Here is a 23,672-nt window from a genome sequence, read left to right on the forward strand (position 1 = left end):
ACAAAAAGAAAAATAAACTAATATTCTTTTGAACGTGCTTTTCTGGTCTGTACTTTCTTTCCTCCCTTCTGCCTGGCGTTTCTGCAGTTTCCTTTCCTCCTGAATTGGAGTTCAGTCTTTGTCTGGTTTAGACTCTCACAGATGAACTAACTTTTCCTGAGCCTGAGCTGGAATCTTAACAGAAGAAACAAAGATCCAGCTCGTTTTGTTAGAAGGTGGTATGGAAACTTTAAAATAAATTTAAGTTGTAATGAGGACAATCCTTCAGTCCTTAACCTCAACAGAAATCTCCCCAGGGAGAATTAATTTGGAAACAATGAGGTTCTTTTGTCCGCAAAGGACCTTTAGGTTTGTTGCAAAGAAAGCAACTCAGTGCTAAACCCACATTTTATGTTACTTATGYGTGATGAAAATGGGCTAAAAGAGTCCTAAACCTATTTGAATGTGTTWAACTTCATCCCCTTTGGAGAATTTGAAAAGCTATTAATAAGCTCTAAATAGAGCACTCCTTAAGAAAAGAAGAAGTTTGTAAAATTGATATTGGTTCCTTGTGCCGCGGTGCGATGTGGCAAAACCCCTCAGTGCTTGGTGAAGTCAAAAACAATGAGAACAGAGAAATCCTCCAGGGGAGCTGTCTAGGAAAAACCCACCAATGCTGCCCTGAAATGGAACCATGGTTAGAAATTCCTTTTAGGAAACGTTTCTGATGTTTGCTGTTCCCTAAAGCTTTCTTGGTGCCAGTCAGAAAAGGGCTCGCAGTAGTTTTGGTGATAATTGTGCTTCTGATCTGCAGTGGTGGCTTTGGTGACCCATCATAAATGGCTTTTGGGATTAGTAAAGGACCTGATCTGAAGGCAGCTGTGCCCTGCAATGGCCTCAGAAGGATTCCTGCCCTGCCAGGGAGCGGTACCCAGCAGTTGTGCTAACGATGTTCTTGTAAAACGAGCCATCATTTTGAGCTCCTGTTAATCAATCTTGATTGGGGAGYTGGTGAAAGGCCCCTGACAGTGTCCATCTGCTGGGACAGGGCTGTGTGCTGCAGCAGGGGCCRGGCACACTTTCCCTGCTCCGAGTTGAAAGATCCTCTTGAGTGTGAGTGTTTAAACATCTGGGACAGCAGGGAGAGCGCAGCCATGGAGATGGAGGGGAGAAAACTGCAAGAAGACAGATTTCGGCCTGAGCAGAGCGTTCCACAAACAAGTTCTTGATGGATTCCTCTTTCAGAGGTGCCCACTGGCTGCTGAGGGAGCAGCACAGCCCCTGGGTCTGAACTGGAAGCAGGACCCTCCAAATATYCAGTGTTCAGTGGAAAGTTACATCMCAGTAACTCCTCTGGATTAATACAAGGCTGCTGAAAGAGGGTCGTGATTTGGCAAAATCAGGGTTGTGTGAAAGTGAGGGGTGGGACTCTGTGTGGTGTGTCTAGTGTCTTGTAAGCYTTCTTTTCCTCTTCCAAATTTCATATTGCATCCAAAAGGCCGCGTTTTATTGAAGGTGCCGTGTTAGAAGGCAGATGGAGGAGTGAAGGAGGAGCTGTGTGTGCTGTGGGGCAGGCAGGGGTTCTCCATGGCCAAATGTCCTTTACCTCCTCCTGCCCATGGGATGCATGACCTCACAAGAGTCCCTGGCTGCTGCTCTTTTACAGAAGTCTTTTAAGTGTTTCCTGAATCATGGTTTGAGCTTTGGAGACCTCAAACGATTTAACTGATAATTTACATACAAATTACAGCTGTGATCATTAAGGATAAGCAATGGAAATTGGCCTGGTTATGCCTTTACTGATGGAAACAAAAGGCCATAGTCTTCAAAGGTTGYTGCTTTTTGATGAAACAATTCTGATAAAGTCCAGCTGTCTTGGCATGTTAATTATGATGAGATGAGGCAGGAAATGGCTGTAGTGCCTTCAAGAGGAAGCTGAACCTTGGCATTCTCATTCCTGCATACTTAAAACTAAAACAAACCTTTTAGAGCTGTTTTATTTACCCTGCTAAGTATTCTTTTAAGCTGTTTTATTTTCTTTGCCTCCGTTACAAATACATATTTCAGAGGCCAAGGTTTTCAAATGCAGGTGGAGAGGCTGTTGAGGAAATCTAGTGCAATTTTCAAGGCTGCCCAGAAAATACAATTGCTCTTGAAGTCAGTGGAGGCTGTGAAGAGTAGCCCATCCTTGGCAGAGGAGGGCCCTGGTGTGGCCACATRTTCATTTGCCCACTGGGTATTTCTCAGCAAGTGGCATGCAGAGCAGATTTCACTCTGTTTTTGGTGTCTTTTTAGCTTGACAGATACTTTAACTGTCTGAAAAAACACTGTGGTAGATTTGTTCCAGACTGCATCCTGAATAGCTTTTTATTGCTTCCAGCTTTTGTTGAGGGRATTAGTGCTCGTGGGGAAGGTGCAGGATTGGTTCCACTGCAGAACAGTCCCCTCTCTCCACAAAATGGCTTTGTTGGCGACTCGAGTTCCCCCCCTTTGTCACCCTAAAGATGTGCCTTAGCTGGGTTCTGGAGTTTCATCCCCAAGGACTTGCTTTTGCAAATTTACGGGCTGATCATCATCAGTTCATTCTGGCAGCAGTGGGAAAGACATTGCTGCCACTTCTTGCCTTGTTCTCATCATGATTTTGAGAGGTATCCCTAATCTGAGGGATTTCTGTAACCCTGACCTGGTGCTGGTGAGGCAGCAGCTATTGTGGTGGTTGCAATCAAATCCACCAAATAATTTATTCTGTAGACCCCTGAAGATGCTGCTGCCCTGCCTTGAATTCTGGTCAGGCACGGGGAAGCTTTATGACTTTTTTTTTATTCTTATCTCGCCCTTTAAACAATTTCTTCTGGGCCAAGCAATGGTAAATTGGCACCAAGAACAAAAAGTATCTAAATGTAATCCACATGCTGTTCCTTTCATGCCTTGAAGAGTTTCAGAAAGGATGAAACAAGGTTCAAATTCATCAAATCCTGTAGAGTGGAAACCCACTCAGGGGAGCAGCAAAAATTGGATGTTGCCTAGAAGTGTTTTTTAATTAAAGGTCAAATACAATAGTACTGAAAACCTTGGAGGGGTTTGATGTGGTCATTTCAGGCGCTCTGTTGCCTGCTTGAGGTGCTTGTCAGGCAGGCTTGGAGTTGACTGTTTTTGTATTTCTTTGTACTAGATAAGTCCAAATAAAAACTGAAGAGTCCTGAAGTGAAGTGGTCCCCTGGGCTTCCTAATTTCAATTTCACATGCAGGAGATTTGGCTGATTAGATGTAATGTCTTTGCAGCGGAGTGCAGTGCGGGTCAGCAGGATATTTTCTTCACTAATGAGAAGTCTAAAAGCAATCAGGAATTCCCACCCGTTCCCCTGCTGCTCGTTGCTGCTCCATGCTGGAGTGTGCCCTGTGGTTCCTGTGAACTTCCAGCACCTCCTTCCACCTGTCCTGGCAGTGATGGGATGTGATGGATGTGGTCTGTGGGAGCAGTCAGCACCTTAACTGGTGTTCTGCTCMTTAACTGGGTTCATTATGGTTTTAGTGGAGTTGGTGTTTTTCCTCTCAGGACAAACAGAAGCAGTAATAGGCGCTTTTGGGTTGTGACGATTTAATCTATAAAGCAAAAGTGTTGTGTGTTAATCAGCTCAATCACTGGATGAAAGCACAAATTGAGGGTGAGTGTGATGGTTTGTGGATGTTGCTGCCTTTTCCTTTTTCCCTTAAACACAATGAGGAGCTGGCAATGGTGAAAAACAAAGATGGCTTGAAGCATTTTCAGATGGTGTTTTCCACCTGTGATGTCTGCGTGTTTTTCTCCAAGCTGACCTGTCATTCAGGAGCATTGCAGGTTTATGCTGAGGATTGTGTGAGGGGAAGCTTTCCAAACAGACTCTTCTGGGGTGTTTACTTTTCCCCTTGGTGGGACAAAGCTGAGCCTCTTCCCTTCRTTCCTGCCTGCACGTTCCTGACCTGTTTTCTGCACCAGTGTCTGTCAGAGATTTCCCTGCCTGTGCATTTGTTGCATTGGAGCTTTTCCAGGAGCAGATTGTTGATGGAAAGGGATGTGACTCCCAGGACAACCCGAGGATGGGCTGCACTGTGACCCAGTAGAAACCTGCATGAAGCAGCTTTTTGGGGAGCTGCTGGTGGCTGTATCCTGACCCAGTCCCCTGCCCTGGTCCCTTTGTGCCTGTGGCTGCAATCCTAAAGGAGCTCTTCATGCTGTGCACATGTGAGAAGGTGCAAATGCTGGGTGTGATGAGCAGTCACTGCAGAATTGTGGGGTGGCAGCACCYTTTGGGAGGCTGAAGGGAGCTCTCTGCTCTTCCTGGGATGCTGAGAGTGCTGGTTTGAGTGGGTGATGSTCTTTGTCTGCCCCAGTTTGCTTTTCCTTTCTGGGAGCTTTGAGTGGGGCCCAGTCGTGGTTGCCTTGTGAAAGACTTTTTAGCAGTCCAGAGAAAATAGCTTTTTAATCCCTCAGTCCCAGCATGTAATTTTGCCTTTGCCTGGTGTTCTTGTAATGTAATTTGGCCTTTGCGTGTAGTAGTTAATTCCTCTGCTTGGCTTTGTTTAAAGTCTTCTGTTGTCTTAATGTGATCCTGCTTTTAGCAAATAATGTTAACGGTGATTTTCCTTGCATCCCTAATTCACTTTRGTCTGCGTAACGATTTCTTAGTGCTGCAGTTAAATTTTCAGTAGTTACTTGATTTTCTATTTTGATTACATGCACAAATTTGCTTTGCTTTTCTACTTCATTAATTTTAACACTAATTGCCACTTCGGGCAAAAAAAAAAAAATAAAAAAAGCCCCAAACACTTATCGTTCATAGCATCATTATAGGACTTGCTTTTAGAATGTTTTCTTTATACTGAGAGAGACTTTGTTAAAGGATTTATTCCTGTATTTTCTGTCCAGCTGTATTTTTATTTAGAGAGGGGGGTAGCAGGATTTCTGAGTTTGCACTGATTGTAAGAACTGCTATAAATATTTGAGGAACGGAAGAGTTTATTTATAGTGGAGTGTTGGCCTGCTAATGAAGGAAATGAAACAGGGCTGAGAGAAATGGAGTTATTTTTCTGGACCCCTCTAGTCCTAAAAATTCCATGCTAATCTGATTTGCTTCAGGAAAACGCCATTGTAAAAGAAATTAATGTTTCCTACTATTAAACAGATCTTGAATCTTTAACTTTGGGGGGAAAAAAACTATGTTGGTGAGATGACTGAGGTGATGCCATGAAGGCGTTGAGAAATGTAGATGAAGTGGTGCATGGATCCAGAGCATGGGATAACCTTGACTTTGGATCTATCTGTCCAAATTTACTTTTTGGAGTGTAAAAACATATGGGTTGTTGTGTGTTTGTGTTTCCTCTAGTGGTGCGTGACAAATGTCCTTCTCATGGTGTTTTTGTGGGCACAGGRCATGGCAAGGAGTGAGTGAGAGCCAGGAGGGCCATGTGAGGGTCTGGAAAGGTTTATCACCTCAGAAAATGTGGGCTGAGAAAGATGCTCTCATTTTATGCCATGTTTTTGGATGTCACTGAGCATTTGGGCTTCAGCAGGCTCATTACTGTGGGAAATCCCTGCAAAATGATAAATGCTTTTTGCTGATCCACACTTCTCATTTGGTTTCCTGCTCTTGGGTTGAGATTTCAGAAATGTTTTCCATTTGTGAACACATTGCAGTGGTTTCTGTGACAGTGACAGCACAGCTCACCTCGCCGTCACACACTGTATGTTTTAGCCTGCTCTCAGACAGGTTGGTGTTTTTATCCCTTCTCTTACAGAAGAGGAAGGGTGAAGGCTGGTGCTTCCAAGAGTTTTCTGTCCTGGTCTGTCTGATTTCACAGCTGAAGTCCAAGAACTCTGAGTTTGAGCATTCATAGTAACTCAGCTTGCGCTCAGAAGTGTCTGATGAGAGCTCAATCCTTCCACATTGCTTGACATGCACAAAACAAAGGTTGTCTGTGGTGAATTATTGGAATTTTATCAAAAATTTAATACTCAGATCAGCAAGCTGAGCCATTTGCAAAACCCTACTCGACCCTTGCAGCGCGTGATCTCCAGTTGTGCGCTCTTTCCAAATTAGAATGAGTGTCCTTTACTCCCGTGGAAGTTGGAGAGGGAGCCCAGTTTCCAATCCTCACTCCTCTGGGTGTCTCCCTTTGAACAGGAGCTCCTTACTGGACACACACRGACAAGATGGAGAAGAGGCTGCACGCCGTGCCGGCCGCCAACACGGTCAAGTTCCGCTGCCCGGCCATGGGGAACCCAACGCCGACCATGCGCTGGCTGAAGAACGGCAAAGAGTTCAAGCAGGAGCATCGCATCGGCGGCTACAAGGTAAGGGCTCASGGCGGCATTTCGTCATTTCTGTTCCTGACCAAAGCCATGAAAAGAAAAACAAACCCCAAAGCCAGCCCTCCTCCCCCTCAAAAGAACCCAAACCCAAAAACTTGCTGAAGTCAACAGAAAAAATTTTAATGGCCTTGGATCAAAGGTGGAAGCAAAAAGAGGTGGTTGTTTTCTTCTGGGGAAGGGTGGGTGGTTTCTTTGGCGGTTACTGAGCTCTAATTATATATTTATTTTTTTTTCTGAAATTCAAGCTTCTAGCCTAGTGGTGCAGCTAGGGATTATTTATRGAGACCTGTTTGGAAAACTAAAGACTGACTTTGCAAAGCAGATTAAGGCTGTTTTGCTCTCTTCATTTTTGGCTGCATTGTTAAAAACACGACCATCCGCTTYGGTGAGTGTAGGGCAGTTTAATAAAGGAAGGCTTGGAAGCCAAAAGTTATTATTTTCTATCGAGTTTATGGCCTGTGAAACTGAAATGGGAAGAAGAATTTGAGGGAAAGTAACAGCCATTACTTGGAAGGGTTTGTTTGAATTTTAAACAGCTTCAGATTAGATGTCTTACTCTGAATTGGTGGTTACTGATTAAGAGAGAGTTTTAGGGAGGCCAGCTCGCTCTGTGTGTTCATGCACAGACCTTTAACCTCCTGGTATCTGCCTAGGTCAGGTCAGAAGTCAGGATTCGGTCATCTGATCCCRCTCCTCACAAGGAATTGGGAATGCGTGACTTGGATGGCAAATTGCTGCTCAAGCACTGGCATTTCTGAGCTCCCTTCTCCTCCTCTGGGGGTCTTCRCCACTTCCTCCCATCCCCGACACCTTGGCAGCTCCTCCCCAAAGATCAGAGGTTTCCGAGGCATTCACGCCGTGTCAGGGCTGTAACCCCAGTGCAGGATCTCTGAGCTGCCCCCAGCAGTTTGTAGTGGCCATCAGACATGAATTAAACTGACCCCAGCAGTTTGCAGTGGCCATCAGACATGAATTAAACTGACCCCAGCAGTTTGCAGTGGCCATCAGACATGAATTAAACTGACCTTGGCAGGCACAGCTCAGTTCTGAGTCCTGAGGCTGCCCCCCTTTCCTGCACCACTGCTCTGCCCCCCAGTCACAGCATTTTTTTGGGGCTGACTTGATGCAGCCATTGCTTTGTGAGCTGTTGATCCAGGTCCTGCTTGGTGAAAAAAATCTGTTTGCCAGCRCAGAGGAGGACCAGCCTCAGTCTCCTTTCCTCCCTAGCTGGATTTACTGTAGAAAGTGTCAGTTTTTCCAACATTTGTGTTAGCAGAGAGCGGAGCCCAGAAAGTCTCCCTGCATGAGCACTAATTATCTAAGTAGACTTTTCCATCTCTGTTTGCTTGCACCATAAATTACTGTTGCTTATGAGTGTACACCTGGCAACACCTTCTGCCTTTCATAACGCTGTGCAGTGTTAATGAATTGGCTCCAACTCAGTGATTTTTGCCCTTCTCAGTGCTTTTTTAAAAACAAAAAAAGGTGCCAATTAAAGAAAAAAAATACCCGAAACCAAACTAATCCTGTCTTGGAAAATAATAGTAACTGTTCTGGTACTAACCAGGCTGTTATTTGAACACTTTGCATCTGATGAAGGGGAAGTGAAGATATCACTCTTGAAGACCACGAAGGAAAATGTGTGTCTAGAGAGGCAGGATGGGAGATACCTGATGTCTGGTTTGGGAGAGGGATCTTTGGTGGGGTAAATCAGCTCATGTGGGGCTCCATGCTGGCACTGTGTGAGGGAATTGGGTGAGATCATTKAAGCTTGTGCCCATTAAGTGGCACAAATTAAATTTTTGCTCATGTGTATTAAATGCATGCAATTTCCTAGGTATGTTTGTGCTCTGGGAAGGAACCACAAATGCCTGTTTCTAAGKGCAGCTGGATAAGTAAAGTCTGCACCTCTAGCTCTAAATCATAACTTCTTATATCTCTTTAGTCTGAAGCAAAAAAATAGGGGACACAGCTGTGGTCAAATCAACCAAATCCATGTATATTCTGTATTCTGTCATTTTATATAATCATCTTTAAAGATGAAAGCTTGTTCCCARTGAATGGGTATTAAAGAGGGAGGACTCCAGAGCTTTCGGAACCTGAGTCCTTCATCTTGTCAGAGGGGCTGGATGAAGTCACTGTGGGCTTGWGCAAAATTATACTGGAATTGAGAGAGAATTGTATTTTCTTGACACCACTATACCAAAAGAAACTTTAAAGGAAGGAGTTCTCAGGAAGGACTGAGTCTACCAGTGTTGGTGTGTGTTCAACCAGGTTTCACAGCAACCCATGATAAATCTTGCGCATTAGCTTGTCCTGAATCTGGGTGTTGCCCTCTGTAAGGCATTTTTGGTGGAGATATTAAAATACTTTGGGGTAGAATAGCTGGAACCATACCTGGCCATATCTGACAAAAGAGACAATCATCCCTTGAAGACTTAAGGGACAAAGGAAAGGGAAAGAAAACGTGACGTTTCCCAGTAATCCTCCAGCCACCTCTTTCCTGCTAAGGGCTAAGAAATCCCTTGGTGTATTGTTTTTATCAGAATCAGATAGTGGCCTGTAGCACTTTGTCCCTATCCCTGGGAATGCCTTGAGTCAATTTGCACTCAGGCAGGCTGGCAGGAGGTGTTTGGGCTGGCCAAGATAGCTCCCAGGGTGGAATTCCTGCGCCGTGACTAATTCTGGGTGGTGGATTTCAAAATCGATCCTTTCATGATCTTTSAAGATATACCCAACATCCTTAAAATAAGGAGAATGGAATAATTTTGAGTTTCTAAATACTTTTTACTCTAATTTTTTGGAGTGATGGTAGGTCTTGTTTGTACCTTTGGAGGCATTTTATGTTTTCTTTGAGTTGATAATCTAAATCCTCCCTGAGATCACAGGAGCCTTTTCTTTCCTGTGCACCACCCAGAAAGCAAATGCAATTCTATCAGCTGTCACTGTTTCAGTATTTACACCTGTGTGTGTTTTCACCTCTGCATTTGGATAAGCTTCATCACTGCAGTCACCTCATACACATTTAAATTCAGCCAGGTAAATACAGAATAAGGAAAATTCTGGTTATAGGAACAACTGCACAAGCCTGTGGCTTGTCCTGCATGTTTTCTCTTCACCTGAGCAGCACCACTGCACATCTGAACTGTGCTGGTTTTGTGGGGAGTTGTATTTTGGTTTCAAATCCTTCTCTCATTTGAAATTATTTTAAAATTGACCCATTTCTAGCTAAGTGATGACTTTTCATGACATCATCTATTCAATGAAAACACATTTTAAGATTAAGCAGAACTGTCCACTATTCTTTGTGTGACACTCCAAAAGCAAAAGCTTCTATGAAAAATTCCTTGCCCTTTGCTARTTCTTTGATCAATATTTCTTGGCATTTTGATTCCAGTTAATTTCCCACCTCCAGGCTGTACCTTAAGCAGTTTGTATTCATTTGATATTGACAATTCAATTAAAAATTTGAATCTTTCTGAGAGATTTTTTTTTGGGAAGAATTGGTTAAAAATTTGATAGGGGAGACTTCCCAAAAACCCCAGTAATTTGCCAGAAGTGTCCGTAACTAGTCAGGAAAAATCCTGAGCTAAGGGATGTGGCATTTCCCTTAAAAAGGCCACATTGCCAAAGCCTCTGTTTCCAGCTGTGGGGTGCAGGGATGTGCCTGGCCTGCTGCACGTCTGAGAATGAAATGTTGAATCTGAAAATCTTCAGTGAGAGAAGAAGCTGTTCATCCCCAGCAAAATGTGAATTTTCCTGGAGTTCACAATGCTGCACTTGTATCCAGGAATCACTAAGCCAGYAAGCTGACTCTCATTGAATCCAGGTCCCTGACATAAACCCACTTGTGTGACAATGTGTCATAAGTGCTTTGGGCCTCCACAACAGTTGTTTGGTTTAAACTGAAGTGGCTAAAGCTGTTGTTTTGTTATAAAGATATTATCTCTGTCCATTGGAGTTACAAGAAGGGAAATTGCACAAATGCTTTTTAATATTGCCATCCAGTGTATCCACTTGTGGCTGGAAGTTAGTTATGTTTTCTTATTGAAAATAAACAATTTCTTGTGTTTTCCTATCAGATTAATTACTTGCAGCTTGTTTACAGTTTTTATTTTGTTTTAACTTTTGTGGAACTATGATCCGTTCTTCCTGTTTTGCCGTCAGATCAGTTCAAAACTCTTGCTCTGATTCTGAGAAGTTTGTTTTAACTTGTAATGGCAAAAAGTTCAGGTCACTTCGACCAAGTGTCCTTTAAAATAACTCACAAAGAAGTGAAATATTCAAAATATGTAGCTGTTGGATTTGTTATTTACCAACAATTTATGACAGTGATCCTTCCTGACCCAAACTTTTGATTTTCAGAGTTGCTTAGCAGAGCAATGAGATGCTAAAATAACCTTTTCTTGTTCTATAAATTTATTTCTTAGCTCTTCACACTGTGAAGAAAATCAATACATAATTTTGATTAAATTAATTTAAGTGCTTGACCATCAACACAAAGGGCTGAGGAGAAGAGCCAGAAGTTTGTGCTGCAGATTTTGAGGCCGTGTCACACATTTCTCTGATGTTAATTTAGCATCCATGCTCTTCACCTGCTGCTGGAGTCTTGCCCACCCTTCCTTTGCTTTTCAAAGCCCACATGGCCAGTSATTAGCTAACATTATTAATCCACAACTGAGCAATAATAGTAATATCCAGCTATTGAGATAATTACTACCTGGGGGAACGAGGAAAGCCAGGAACCCCTTCTAGAGAGAACTTCTCTTCCAAGCTTTGAACTGAAGGCATTTTTACCTCCAGGAACTGCTCTTGGCTGTGGCCCCGTGCAACCTTTTCCTGCTGGATAAGGACCTACAAAAGAGTCAGGCACGATGCAGGATTTCATAGCTACRGTTGTAATGATGTTTTAAGAATGTATGCTTACTGGAAGTGTCACTGAATGGTCCATAAATTTTTCTGGTGTACTGCACTGAATTACTGCTTTCCATTTGGCTGATTAAAATGACTGTACCAGATTGTGTTTTATTCCATTTGCTGAAATATGTACTTTTGCAGCTGAAGAATTGTACGTTGCAGCTACAGAATGTTAAACTTGCTGAGCACTTTGTCAAAAATGTAATGCTAAAAGAAGGAATTAGTCCACAGCCAGAAAAAGGTCATTTTGGGAGCCAACTTATGATGCAGGAAATGTATGTATGTACCGGATGGCTCTGTATCCTTCCAGTACTGGGCTGGATCCTATTTTCTGTGAGACCAACGCCAGCRCTCCTTTGGAGTTCAAATGGGAACAGAATCAGTACCTTTAATCAATTCTGTCTGAGAGGGATTCTGTGAGATAAATCTATATCCCGATGCTCTGTTTCCATGAGGATTCTCTTCAGGCATTTTTCATGAGGCAGCATGATTCTAGGATTCTATGATTCATTTCTTTCTTGTGGTCCCCAGAGCAGCAGGAGGTCTGGGGGAGGAATCCCAAACATCASCCCTCAGTTTCTCTAAAACATGAGCTGTGTAATTGAGGTTTTARGGGAAGGCTGGAGCCATGGATGGTGGGGGATCAGATCCATGGGCAGTTATTACCAGAGGGCTGTTTGGAGAAAAATGGGGAATATCCTGAGGGTGTGTGTTCACTTTAGAGGGGATTGAAAGAAAACTGCTGCTAACTGGGGCCATCCTGGTCAGCCTGGAAGGACTGGCTGGGTGTGCACTGACATCTGCAGTGCTCAGAGCAGGGGCCAGGTGAATTTACAGCAGAAGGTGTGAAAGCTTTTCCTTCTGCAGCCGCGCTTAAATCACCTCAGTGTCCAGAACTGTCAAACGAGCACAGAAGAGTCTTTCAGCTGTGGGTTAATMATTCAGGGAACAGCTCTTTTGGAAGGGCAGAGGGTGGAACTCTGCTGGAGACGATGCCAATCTCTGTGGTGCCATCCCCCAGGTGCGGAACCAGCACTGGAGTCTCATCATGGAGAGCGTGGTGCCGTCGGACAAGGGCAACTACACGTGCATCGTGGAGAACCAGTACGGATCCATCAACCACACCTACCACCTGGACGTGGTTGGTAAGTCACACTCGCTTGCCAGACTGTGTTTTCAACTGATGAGGTTCTCTATTAAAGCGTTCAGAGCTGAGCTGATACATTCCACGTTTATTTTGGGGATGATTTCACGGTACTCTAAAGATAAGATTTCACTGCATAGCCAATTGCTACATAACTTTATATATTCATCTGTCTCACTTGTGTCTGTAGGATTAATCTACCCCTGCCTTGGCAAAAAGTGTAATATCTATGTGTAATATCCACCCACAAGTTTACCATGACGACCAAATAAATGCTGATGCAATTTTAATCATTAGTATTACAATTTAATTATTACTTGTACGAATGTACTAACACAGACTTTAATAACTGCAGTTATGAAAAAACTGTCAAGCAATCCTTTAGAGTGCGGTTATTATAGCTGAATTTTTTTTTTTTTTGTTTAATGAAAAGCTAGATCTTGACTTTGGTGCAGCTAGAGCAGATCTGGAGCTTCAGAAAAGGCACTGTGCAATCACAGCAATCTAACAGAGATCTKAGTGGAGCCTGTTGGGTGGGCTCTGAGCACTCCCCAGAACACAGATGATAAAAATGGTGAAGAACTGTTTTACCTGAGGACAAATTCTAAACAGCTGTGTGAATTTTTAAGTAGTAGCAAAGCTGTGATTATGCAGGACTATTAAAAAGASGCTTAATAATGTTCCCTTATTAATACCTAAAGCCTGTTGACTTTAATAAGGCTTACAGATATTTATTTAAGTGCTTAGCTAAATTRGAGCTTGAAATCTCAGGAACCATTTCTGTTCACCTCTAGTCTTGCTGATTSGCCTGGATGAATGTCAGCAATTTTATTGACTCTGAAGGCATTGCTGTCCAAAATAATCAGTGTGGCTTTTCTAATGGGGTCTGCTGGTAGGACCTTTAGGGATCTGAGCCACCGTTTCTGAAATTTGTCTTGAATGGGCTTTACTCTTTCCAGCTTTGAGAGGTGATGTGAGCATCACAAGCTCTGTGAATTGAACTTTTGATCAATCACTGTTGAAAGCAAAAATTAATTTGATTATTATTGCATGCTATTTTTGGTTGGGGGCTGACAGCCCAACTCTCTGGATTCTCTGTGGATAATCTTACTGTAAATTTGGGGTTATATGACTAAAATGGTGACAAAATTTTCATTTCCCTTGTTTTTGATTRGTTTTACATGAGTAAAAATCCATCCCTTGCATTGTTTTGAATGGTCTTTAAAAGTAGTGTCTTATTTTGTCTGAGACCACCTAAATCTTTGAAAACCCTCAAATCCAAAAGTTAACAAGTGCCAGCTTCTTGGGCAGCAAGGAAGGAAAACATTCCCAGTGAAAATAGCAAGGAGAGCAGCAAATACCCTTGTGGAGCAAATTAGGAGAAAGATAATTTTGTAATAGGGATCAGCTGGGGATCAGCTGATGATCAGCTGATGATCAGCTGATTAAAGCCCCACCACCAGCCCTCACATATTTAAACCCTCAGAGCTGCCCTGGTCCTGGGTTTGAGAGCTGGAGGTTTTCACAGCCTTGGTGGTGTTTTTTGTCACAGAATGAACTGTGAGTATGGCTGAGGGGAGCTGGCAAAGCCATTTTTGTTTGAACACTTGTTCAAATGGGGTTTATGGAGGGTGCAGCAGCAGGGCTGGTTGGGGATGGTCGTTTGCTGTAGGAAGTTGTGTTCTCCTGTGTTGGCCACCTCACCCAGGGCTCTAGCTTTGACTCAAAACCTTTCCTTGCTGACATGAAACTGCTTAAAAATTCCCYTTCTCTACCCCCTGTTCATTTTCCTGTCCCAGCCTGGTGTGTTTCATGCTGACCGTAAATTTCTTCGCCCATTTTTTTCCCCCTGCAAATGTGTTCGTGGATGATGTGGTCATTTGAGCAAATATTTGTCAGGAGCCCTCTCACCTCCTCTCCCCCTTTGAGCCTTTTGAATGTCTTGCATTGAGGAATATTTTGCAGAAGTTTATTTTTCCTGGCAGTAAATTATAGCGACCTGCATGAATGAATGGAATGGTAGTAAGGATTATGTCATTTATTTAAATGTCTAGTCCTTTCCTATGGAGAGGCAGAAAAGCAAATAATGAGGTTTTTCAAAAGTGATGAGAGGTTTGGGGTGCTGGGTACCAAGCTGATGGCACCCTGAGGATCCTCCTTGTGTCCTGTGAGAAATGAAACCAGAAGTCCAGAAATTACTTCTGCAAGTCCCAACCTGCATTTTGGAGTCCTATGTGCTTAGGAGTTTTACTGCTTTTTTCTTTTTAATTTCATTTGATGAATTCAAGGGTATAATTGTGAGTCTGTTTGACTCTGTTGTGCATGGGAAAGTGCACCTTGGATTGAGTTTGGAGTGAGTCTCTCAAGAGATACAGCCCTGGGATTTTATCCTAAAGGGGGGTTGATGTTGGAGTGCTCAACCATCCCTGTGTGGCTGAAGGCTTGCAGTAATTGTGGAGCACAAAACTGCTGAAGCAGTAAATTAAGGCTGGCCAGAAGGGGAAACTCTGACAGTTTTTCTAGCTGAGACAGTTCTACAGAGTTAACTTTATGCCCTTTTTTTCTGTTTTCATATGAATTTTCAGCTCCCACAGGGTTGTGGAGAGTTATGAATGTTTGTTTAGAGGCAATTGCTTATGTAGACCGCATCTTACAAACTTCAGGTCGTAATTTTAGGTCAAGTTCTGTGTAGAAAACTGTCAGTTGAAAGCCTCTGAAATTACTTTTCCTATATAGTTTAACTGGTTCCAGAACTGATTAAGTGTAAGTAATAGCAAATGGTATTAAACATGGTAACATATTACACTAACATGAGCATCTGACTATATGTAATGTAGAGAACCCTCTGATTATGTCACAGAGTTGGGAGGTATCCCAGCAAAAATCGTGCCAAATAGTGACACAATGCTAGTTAGGAATATGCCAATAACTTTCCAAACCTTGAACTCTTTTTTGACAATTAAAAGCCTGGAGCCAGCAGGGCTGAGAAGTTTTCAGTCAGAATGTAGGTGTGAAGTATTCTCATTTTTACCTTGTAATTACTTGCAAGGCCTCTTAAGAGTCAGCTCAGATGGTCTTGTTCAGATTTACAAACCTGGCAAAACCCTTGCACTGATTTTTTTCTTTTTACAGTGGGAGTAGAGAATAAGGAATGAAAAAAGCAGCAAGTCATTGGCAGCCTCTCTATAGCACGGGATACTTGTGCATAGTGCCTGTGTGAGCAGGGAATGGCCCCTTCAAGTTGGCCAGGATGTTCTGTGCTGGACAAAGTTACTCTTTAAATGTTTGGGATACCCCAATCAATGGCCTTTTCCTTCCTCCTCCTCCGTTTCCAAGCAGTTTTTGAGCAGAGCTTTGCTCAGATGTGTTAGGTTGAATCAGTGGCAAATGGTGCTGATACAAAACCCCACCAGGATGCTGTGAAAGGGAGACGAGTCGATTTTAGCTTTTTATTAGAGTAGTACCCAGAGGCTTCAATTAATATTGGATACTTATTGTCCAGGGCAATGTGCCAGCACACAGTAATTGCTTGCAAGAGAAATACAGCTAGGCCAGGAGAGGGAAATGTCACTGTCCATTTTAGAGATGAAAACCCGAGCTGTGGAGTGATGAAATTTCTTGCCCTGGGTCACACAGGAAGCTGGTGCCAGAGCCAAGAAGCAAAGCTGGTCTTTGAATCCTAATCCAGTACCTTAATTAAAAGAATGTTCTTTCCCTTGTATAGTTTAGCCCATCAGCTGTTTTTTTACATGCAGCTGAAGTGCCTTTTCTCCTCCTTTGTATTTAACAGTAGGTAGAAACTTGGGTTTTTATGGTAAGCTTTCTAATAGACTAACTCCATTCTCATTAAATGTATATAAAGTCAGGCAGTCTTGAGGGAGAATGCCTGAAAACGATGTGGTTTCCACTCACGAGTTGCATTGTAGTGAATCCGGGTTGGGGGAAGCAACGTGGGAATGCAGCCACTGAGAGTTGTGTATAATTAGATCACTCTTGGATTGCAATTATTGCTGGAGTACAATTTCAGCGGCGGCAGCTCTGTTTGAGCATGGAGGAACTAATTGAATTTGGGTTTTAACGGCAGAAGGAAAAAAGGTTACTCTTGGAGCAGTCCTGGCCCAGGTAGCCATTTCTGCCCTATTTAATGCTGGCGTCCAGGGAGACAAAAGATGGTTTGGTTTCAGGTGAGGTTTGCCACGTTTCCTCATTGSATGGGGTTTATAAGCAGCTGCTGTAGCACAACACCTCTGCAAAGAGTATCTGATAACTCTGCTGTTCACTGTAAAAATGAACATGTTGCAAATGTATTTGTTTTCAAAAGAAGCCCTTTTGCAGCCAGTATATCATGATTTTGTCCTAATTTGCCTAATAGCCATGCCTTTGGCTGTCCTTGCYGAGGAGCGAGCTCCAGGGGTGGCAGAGTACCACGCAGCCGTCCCTGAGCAGTAATTCGTATTTTCATATAAAACCAGTGTGAGAGTAACTCTCATCCAGAAAGCATTTTAAATGACTCTCAGTTTAAAGCTTRTGCCTCAGAAATCTCATGTATGAGTGATTTTACTGATGGCTGTGCAGAGAAACTCTTTTATTCTGAACTTTAGAGGGCTATAGGATGARTTTTATTCTTGCTTTTTTATGGCACGCTGTTAAAAATCGTCTTAAAATGGAGTCGACGTTTTGCTATTGGTACTTCACTGTTTATGTTTCCCTTCGTTTAGACAGAAGGGAAAACTTCTGCTTTTGTTTCTAGTCAAGTTTTATTTTTGGACTTTCATGTGCTCACACAGTCTCTAGCTGTGAACATGGCATGAGCACATATTATTTTTTTTTTTTAAAGCCATGTTTCCATTTTGTCATTCCCGAAATCATAAAAACATATGTATTGTTGTTTGCTTTTTGCTGAGGCTTGTTGAAATAAAGCTCAGAGTYAGTTTGACTTAACTGAGGGAAGGACTATATTTTCCAAAGAATTGTTTTCACAATTCAGATTACATCCGAGCAAGGAACTGACACCAACTCAACAACACGCCTTGGGTGTTGCACCATTAATGTCTGGTGGGGAGGATGCAGGAGTCGAGGGCAGGTATTCCAGCCAAGCCTAAACCTGCATTTCTGGCAGATGTTCTGGTAGTTGTTGACTGGTTTTTGACACGGACAAGCTTTGGCTTGATGCGCTGGCGGCGCAGGACGTGACGAGGCAGAGAGCTCAGGAATCCGGGCTGATGCCTGCCCTTGGGCTGCCAGGGAAGAAGATGCTSTTATTTCATTATTTCATGTGCTGATAAGCCCAGAGTGTGTGGACTTTACACCTGGCACCAGGATTCTGGCGAGGTGTGTGCACCGCGGGAGGAATTACGCAAATTGTTTGGTGCTGGGGGCTGTGTGGTTTTTGCTCCTGAAAACAAAGCCTGCAGTGTGATGGTTCAGCTCAGGGAAAATGAAAGCTTATGGGTTCCCCCCCCCGCCCCTTTTCTTAATAAGGTAAAAATATTCCAACCCTGTGGTTTTATAGCATGAAAGCTTCTGATTTCATTGGAGTAGTCTGGCTAAATTACATTTTATGGACAAATACTAGTGTCATTACTTCATCTGCTGGGTGAACAGTGAATTTGTCATGTTTGGAATGCTTCCTGCACAGTCTGCTGGGGAGGACTGGTCTCCCTGTCCCACTTTCTGTCTTATTACAGCCCCAAGGCAGGTATTTCTCTTTTCTTTTGATGAGTGATGAACAGGATATTGTTTCAGCTCTGTTATTATAATTTTTAATCATGCCTTCTCATTTGWGCWGTATCCTGCTCSTGGAAGTGCAAGTAGGAATTTGCARGAGTTGTCAGAAGATGCAAACACAGGACTGTTGCCTCCTTAATGTGCTGTTGGCACGTGTGGAAAACCTTGTCTGTGCCTAATAAGAGGAGCTTTTTGACCTGATCCAGGCTTTTCCAGCAGCTTTATTAGTGAAAAATGGCAGTGTAATTGGCAGTAAACTGGTAAAGTTATGTCTTCTTAAAAATGTTTTAAAGAAAAAACCCTAAAAATTATTATAAATATAGAAAAGTCATAAATGAACTGTGCTACAGATTGGATGAGGACYATGTTAAAGGCAAACAGAAGGTTTACAATCCAGGAGAGAGAAAAACACGTTAAGGGATGTTAGCAGGGTGAGAAAGGGGAGAGAGTGAGAGATCTGGCAGCACCAAAGCATGGACAAATCAGTAAAATGTAAAATCCTGTGTCCAATCAAACAACAAGGTTACACTTATAACCTTAGTGTTGATCTCCTCTCCTCTCCCTGCTCYGCAAACCACGGTGTGACCTGACATCCAGAGGTGGCTGTGATTTACAGCTTTTGAGCATTTTGAGCCATTATGTCMTCTTTGGATTGCTACTGTTCCCGTGGTGCAGCTTCCACAGCTGCTGTTCCATTTAAACATAAAAAGGCACATTAAAAATGAGAGTTTGGTTAACACTTTTGAGTATCGAACTCTTTTGTAAATTTAAGATGTTGAGTTTCTTTTTTTTCAGATTGCTCTTTGAAAGGTAGCAGGAATGTGTTGAAATTTTTGACTGTTCATGAGAAGTTCTGAGATTAGCTAAGGGAAGAGCTCAACATGACAATGYATTAGTTGGAATAAAGTAATTTATMATTTTTACAAGGTGCTTATGAAAGTCTAGAATTATAGATACTTCTAGGGATTTTTAGTCACCATCACAAATGAGGTGATCAAAGCTTCAGTTGTTCTTATATTCTGCATTTCCAAGTGACTCTCCATGCATTGGTTAGTGTTCATACCTGCAGCACAGTTTCTGCTGTTCAGTTGGATTGTGTGCATTGCTGAGCAACATTTCATTGCAGAGTTGCTTTCAAATGTTTCCTTTGATATCTGTGCWGATGTRCTACCCMCAGTGTTTGTGAATGTACCTGTGTRTCCATTAGAATTAATATTYCATTCCAAGAAATKMCTTTTTTCTYCCCACTRTTCTTCAGTGACGTTTTCACAGCAGCTCTTGCACCTGCTGCTCATCCAGAGGCTGCTGGTGATGCTTTCTGCTTCCTAGGAAGGTGTTCATTTGTGCTGAAAGGCAGGAAAATGGGGGTGGATTAATGTGATGGATTAACCCCAACAGGCAGCTAAACCCTATGCAACTGCTTGCTTCCTCCTTGCTGTGGGATGGGGGAGAGAATCAGAAGGGTACAACTGAGAACTTGAGGGTTGAGATAAGAACAGTTTGATAATTTAAATATAATGGTAATAATGAAAAGGGAAATAGGGAAAAGTGAGAGCTAAAACCCAAAAAAGTCAAGTGATGCAAGTGAAAAACAAGTTGCTGAGTGGCTCCTGCCAARTTTCCCCCAGTTTMTAGCCTGAKTATTTGGTCTGGAATATCTCTTKGGTCAGYTGGGGTCAGCTGTCCTGGCTGTGTCCCTCCCCCAGCTCCTTTTGCCCCCCAGCATCCCCCTGGCAGGGCAGCAYRAGGAGCTGACCRGTCCTTGACTGAGACCTGCTCAGCCACAGCCAAAACAGTGGGATTTTCTCAACATTATTCTCATCCTCAATCCAAACAAACTCTACCAGTGCTAGGAAGAACATGAACCGTACCCCAGCCAGAACCAGGACAAGAACTGTAGAAAGTTTACAGATCAACTTTGTTGTTCTGGAGCACAGAGTTYGTGTCCAAGCATGGCCAGCCTCTGAACGCTATTGCATCTCGTGAACTTGACTTGGATTTGCCCAAATTGCTGGAAATACAGTGACAAATGTGTATAATCAGGGTGTTTCCACGAGCAGTGTCCTGCAGCATCTGTTCCAGCTTTGGGAACAGGTTGTGGGTTGTGTTTTGCAGAGGGGAATGTGATGCTGATGGAGGGATGTGTCCAAATTACCACCAGGGAAGGCAAAGTGAGGTCTGGCAGGTTGTGAGGCTGAGCCAGCACTGTCCAGCACTGAAATTCTGGGTGCTGGGAGCTTTTTTTCCACCCTGAAACTGCACAGAAGCYTGCTCAGTCAGCTGCTGCTCGGCTGTGTCTGGCAGGGAGCTGGGGAAGGGTGAATTCCACAGTGCTTCCAATAATTTCACACCTGCAYCGCTCAATAGAGCAAGTGTGCTGTGTCAGAGAAGGGGGAGAGCTCTGCAAACGTAAGGAGAGCTTTTAAAGCTYTACATAATCTTTTCCATTTTACTTTAAAGGCAGAGCTGTTTGCAGGAGAGGAAATTTGGYGGATGAGGGATCCGTGGTGGGGTCACAATAATAACAGAAATAACTCCCCCCGTGTGCTTTATGGCATCAGRGTGAGTTAAAGGCACTGCAGCTGGGACAGGACATGGTTCCTGTGGGAGGGATGCTGTGAGCCAGGCTTGCAGTAAAGCCTTGGCAGAGTCCAGCCCAGTGGTGCTAGACCCAGTTTTGTCCCTGGTTATTGTACAGCAGCTGTACAAGCACAAAGGATGATATCTCTGGGTSTAAAAATCCATGCAGTCCCTGGAAGCAGCCAGAACAATAAAATTTTACCACTTGTCTGTGAGAAGTCACAAGCTGTTTTTCATATTCTCTTGTAGCCTTTTTCTTTYAGGCTGCGCTGAAAAGAATATCAATGAAAATTGTAGCTTCTCATTGTTCTGCTTGCCATAATTTTTTTTTTGCACTAAAATAAGGCCTCTCTGCCCTTTGTTCAGACATGTATGGAGCTTTTGCTTATGCAGGCACTGTGTGAGGGGTACTGCAAGGGAGCTCCAAGATTAATGTTGTACAACTCTTGCTGCTACGACTTTTTCTGCTCCTTGGGGCTGGTGAAACMCACGCTGTCAGCCTGACAATAGGACTTTGCTTTTAAGGACAAACTGGTCTTAAAAACCTGTTGATAATTTCATGTTTTAAAACAAGAACATTCATGTTTCCTGCCTTAGCCCCGGGCTTGCTGGATGTTCCTGTCTCTTTTAACCCTCAGATATATGTGTGATTTGAAAGGACAGCTTTTAACTAGTTCCGATTCTGATTTTTTTTTTTTTTTTATGGTGCTGTTTTCACTGACATCAATGGGCTTTGTATCAAGGCAAATAAGTGAGGCTTGCTTGCTCTCTTTCCCCCGKCTTGCTGCCATGTGAGAAAGAGATTTGCAGATGTGTTTTTGCTGTAAAGGTGTGCAAAGATGGATTTTTACTAAAATGCAYATAGGACAGCAAACAGAAGCTATGCTGGAGAGCTATCCAAGGAGACAGATGGGATAACATCAGTGGCAGCTTTGCCTGCTTGGGAAACWGTGCCATTACTTAAAATTAGAGGTGAAGGTGGTGAAGCCAAGGACAAAGAGTTTGAATGCACCTGCTTAGTTTCTRTAAAGATTTTTAAAAGGCACTGCCTTGTACTTGGCTGGCCTTGGTGAGTAGAAGGGCTGGAGTGTCACAAGGAGGTTGGATGGGGTAGCAAATGGGTCTGCTTCTGATATATGTGACAAAATTTTAATCTTTAGCATTAAAATTCTTTAATAGTCAGTGTTTAAAAGTTTAATTTCACGTAAAAGTATTCAGTGGCAGCARGGATGGGTGGTTCCCTGCTGTCCCACTCCGTGCTGGTGCTGCCTGCAGAGCAGAGCTGGGTGTGGGGCCCTGGTGTTGGCAGTGATGGGGTGAGAGGGAGCAGCAAGAAGTGCTTCGAGTGTGTGTAAAAGGCTCCTAAATTACAGGACAAAGGGAGCTCAGAAAGTGGTGATGGAGGTTGGCCCAGGTCCCTGTGCCAGGTTCACTGGAGTTCCAGCAATGCCCTCTGAGCTCTTGGCCACCAAAGTGACTCCTTCAGCCAGTGTTGGGCCAGAAGGAAATGCTGCACATGGGGGCTCCTGCTGTCCTGGAACGTGGAGCAGCAGGAACTTCTGTTGGCTAATGCCTGCTGGTTAAAAGATGCCAAAGCCTGAAAGTCATCACTCAGTGARCAGTAAGGGATGGATAACCTTATAAATCTTCCTTTTACTGGTTGATACTCAGCTTGAATCATTGGTGATCAGGCACTGACRACCCTGTGGCTGGCTTTAGGAAATGCTCCCATCCTGTAGCAGTATCCACATCATCCAAACCAGTGAATGGTACCTGTGTGTTCAGTCTCAGCAGGGATGGCAGAAAGGGAGCACAGACACAGAGTGGCTTGCACAGATAGAGAGATGGAGTTGTTCCCTCAAACTGGGGCTGAAATGGTYACGAGTGTCACTTCAGAGCAGAAATGGTGTTGTTTCAGCTTTGGGGTTTTGTAGGGTGCACTTGGGAAGCTGGAGCTGCAGCTGAGACGTTTCACCTTCCTGCCAGCTCCAGGCAGAGTTGAATCCCCTGAGAGGTCACCAGGAACTGCCCTTGCTGATGGAGCAGTTTGGGTAATCACAGGGGCATGAGCAGAGGGCTCTGGTGTCCCAGAGATGGTGGCACTGCTGGCTTGTCACTCTGAGGTCCGTGGGCAGGGTGGTGGCATGAAGGATGTCAGGTGAGTGCTGTTAATTTGGGACAGAACCATGCTCCTCATCTGCTCCCAGAGCTCTGAGGTCCCCTGTGTCAGGCTCGGTGGCAAAGTGCTGCTCTCTGGTGAAGGTGAAACCCAGGGGAGCAATGTTTCAGCCCAAGCCTGTGATGAAAAGGCTGTGGTTAAATTTTTTTAGGGCTCGCAAGTCAATTTTGTGAGTTTACGATGTGAAGCCAAAGCCAGTGCGAGAGGCTGTGATTACAGTCTGGCCTAAAATGCTGTAGGATGCTTTTGAGACCCGTAATTTACAGGATAATTAGCATCTTCCAAAGCAACAGATGTTGCAGGATCCGAGGGAAGGTGCTTGGCAGTGGAGAGTGTTTTCTCCACGCAGGGTCCAGGCTGCTGCTGAACATTTCCCAAGATTGGAKTCAGGCAAAATCAGCGAGTGGAGCTGAGGTGCTGTGCTGGGCAGGGATGGTGAAGGAGACGGTATGGCAAGCGTGTGCTGTCAGTCAGTCCAGTGACAGCTGGAACCACTTCATTTTTCATTCAGTGCTGACTGAGCACACAGAACCTCTACCAGGGGCTGTCGATCCTGAGCTGCTGCTCAGAGGCATCATTTGAGGGATCCCTCTGGAGCTGCTCAGTGGCAGCTGTCAAGATGAGTCCTCAAAAGTCAGTAACATTCCAAAACTGCTRTTAAAGGCTCTGATAAATGTGTGTAGTTAAAAATTGTGGGGAAGAATTAGGTAATTTTTGTCTCCTTCTCTTTCCCCCCTTAATTGAGGATCTCTCCATTGTCCCCAGAACTCACACTTGGTCTTGCATTTGCTATTAAG

The 23,672-nt window shown here is 43.6% G+C and overlaps 1 protein-coding gene across 10 annotated transcripts in view; it reads left to right on the top strand.

Annotated features, from left to right (window-relative positions):
* Positions 1–23,672, top strand: part of FGFR2 (fibroblast growth factor receptor 2) — a 76,773-nt gene that overhangs the window by 19,301 nt on the left and 33,800 nt on the right. For all 10 annotated transcript variants that reach the window (XM_057381164.1, XM_057381162.1, XM_057381158.1 and 7 more), the window contains 2 exons: positions 6,141–6,310; positions 12,267–12,390. In XM_057381164.1, coding sequence (XP_057237147.1) covers positions 6,141–6,310; positions 12,267–12,390 — 294 coding nt within the window. The remainder of the gene's footprint in view (positions 1–6,140; positions 6,311–12,266; positions 12,391–23,672) is intronic.

Source organism: Malurus melanocephalus, unplaced genomic scaffold (assembly GCF_030028575.1).
Source record: "Malurus melanocephalus ecotype Western Australia unplaced genomic scaffold, MMel_1.1 scaffold_494, whole genome shotgun sequence".
Lineage (NCBI taxonomy): Eukaryota > Metazoa > Chordata > Aves > Passeriformes > Maluridae > Malurus > Malurus melanocephalus.